Here is a 2,626-nt window from a genome sequence, read left to right as displayed (position 1 = left end):
TATATTACTTACAACTTTATAAAAGACTATTATATTACTTACAACCTGCTTCATTTATTGTTATTTTTTTTATATATAATTTGCTTTTAAATCTTTAAAATACGATACTAGGAAAAAAATATATGAAGTAAATAGGTACAGTGATTAATATCATTATCATTTACAGTACAGATACCCTGGTAATATTTTTGTTGTTAAGATGGGACTGGATTTGGACAACATAATCCCCAGGACGAGGAGGACATTGATTCTCTCATACAACACCATCACCAGATGCAGGAACGACTTGCTGATGAAATGCTGATGTTGACGAGGAATCTGAAAGACAGTGTGAGAGACTCTGGTAGAATAGTGAAGGAGGATAGCAAGGTAAACAGTTGTAGTTGATACAGGTGTTAGATACCTATAAACAGGTCTTATAATGATGATGGTAGGTGTTGAATAATAGAAAAAAATCAAATATACTTGAAGATATAAAAGTTTATAAAGAATAACTTTCTTAAATTAAAAAATTAGAGCACTGTTTCTTTGTCCTATGTATTCAAAAAAGAAAGAGAAAATTATCTCTCTATAAACTTATTGTCAAACCATGCTTGGTTTAATTTATCTTGAAAAAGAGCTGTCCAGGATATTGTGTTCAATACCATTCTAATGCAAAAGAAACTTACAACTTCAAACCGTGACAATGTTTTTGAAATCAAGTTTTGAATTATGTATTGTTAAAATTCTCTTTGCAGAAAGTGATGGAAACGACCAAGCTGGCCGACGTGAACTATAACAAGCTAGCCGCAGTCAGTGAGAAGGTGGAGAAACACACGAAGGGCTGTGACTGGTGTATGTGGGTTATGCTGGCTGTCGTTATCATGATGTTTTTATTTATGATCATGTTCATCAGACTTTTCCCTAAGAAACATTACATCTATGACGAGGATTTATGATTAAAGATTTGTGTAATGTAATACAGTACGGGAGTTGTTGTACGAAAGACGTTTGTGAGTTATTTATAGAATAGTGTTTGGTTTTGTGGAATTATATTATACTATAAATGTAGTTATATGTTAACAGCTCTGGTGCTCTAAAAACACCCCCATAAAATACCTCTCTGGAGGAATATTTAATGATTAAAATTTATAAATCAGAACATTGATCCCTTACTGATAGGAGTGACCATGAGTTAATGCATGGGTTCTTTCTTCGTGTATCAATCTGTTATTGTTTTGATTAAAAATGTCTTCCTATGCTGGAATCCTCTTCTTCTTCCAATAATCTGCATACCACCTCTGGTGTATTGCCGCGGATGAATAAAGGTGCTGCATTAATATTCCAGTGAAAATAAATTTTATAACATTTCTACTGCCATTAGTTTTACTATATGATGATAGGGTTTACTGCTAAAATAATCACATTTATAGTACAATATAGGTATATGTTTTAGAAGTATGCAAGGATGAAATAGGTGTGTGCTACTTGAGAATTATGGTAGCTGTATGTAAAATTTGTTTAAAATTCAGTGACTGTACAGGGCATGTTATATTTATATAAAAGTAAAGATTTTAACATGCTACAAATGTTACATATAACAGTAATATAAAATTTAATTATTAGAGGTTTCTTAAATTTTCAATAAAGATCAAGATTTGCTGGGTGTCCTTCTAAATTCAGTAAACACAGAAAACCAATAGTGAGTGGGAACCTTTTCCTCCTATATTATTCAAATTATATCCAAAAAGTCTGTTTATACATAACTCCAGTTTCCATCCAAGAGAAGATTGCAAAGAAACCAATCACTACCATTACAAATATAAATAGTACAGTAGGACGTGTAAAGCAAAATGGGACTTGTCATGTATTGTGCCTAGAATTCTTACAGCTTCAGTAGACTAACTAAATTATTGTGCCTCAGAAATTACAAATTAGCTGTATTTTTACAACAGCAATAACAGTATATATCTATAGACAGTATTTTACCAGTGGTAACCCCAGGAGGTCATCCTTACATAGTGGGTAGTTCTGGACCTTACCAATCCCAGGAAGATGGTCCTCCATTATCCTTGGTTTATAGTCCTTAGAGACAGTTTTGGTTTCCAGGCTATTCCTTAACTTGAATCCTGTATCCAAGAGGGGTTGATTGCCAGACATTACCTTCATGTATAAAACCTTTCAAAAACAAGATTGGCTTAACTGTGAACCAGAACTTATTACTGGTAAATGGTTTCATAAAAGTATGTCCTCCCTCATGTGATGATGAGGTGCCAGCATGAATCTCCTCCTTGTTTATCAGTGTAAATGGATCTATTATTCATTGACATACATAACATGTACAAATCATCAAGTGTGTGAACATTGTATTTTTGACCTTTTTGTTTTGTGATTCATCTGCATGGTTGATTGTCTGGAAAATAATCAATGCATAGTTCACAAATTAAGTAATTTTTATTTCTCCCAGACATCTAAAACTATTTAGATCACTTAATTATGAATAATGTATGCCCTCTCTGTCTTCAAAATGATATCAGAATAAATTTCTGATGAACAAGTTGATCTTTTTAACTGACACATCAGGCAAATTTGTCAGTTGTGGTACAATTTTTAGGTCACCTGAGCTTTAGCTCAAGTGACCTATTGC

The 2,626-nt window shown here is 32.7% G+C and overlaps 1 protein-coding gene across 1 annotated transcript; it reads left to right on the top strand.

Annotated features, from left to right (window-relative positions):
- Positions 1-199: 199 nt before the first annotated feature.
- On the top strand, positions 200-2,581 carry LOC110440912 (vesicle transport protein USE1-like; the record flags this gene model as incomplete). The annotated part of the gene is made up of 2 exons (XM_021484028.1): positions 200-369; positions 738-2,581. Coding segments are annotated over 2 exons (371 nt in total), but the record flags the coding sequence as incomplete, so codon positions are not given.
- Between the last annotated feature and the right edge of the window lie 45 nt (positions 2,582-2,626).

Source organism: Mizuhopecten yessoensis, unplaced genomic scaffold, assembly GCF_002113885.1.
Source record: "Mizuhopecten yessoensis strain PY_sf001 unplaced genomic scaffold, ASM211388v2 scaffold713577, whole genome shotgun sequence".
Classification (NCBI taxonomy): domain Eukaryota; kingdom Metazoa; phylum Mollusca; class Bivalvia; order Pectinida; family Pectinidae; genus Mizuhopecten; species Mizuhopecten yessoensis.
The sequence above is the reverse complement of the archived record's forward strand: the minus strand, read 5'-3'. Positions and strand labels throughout refer to the sequence as shown.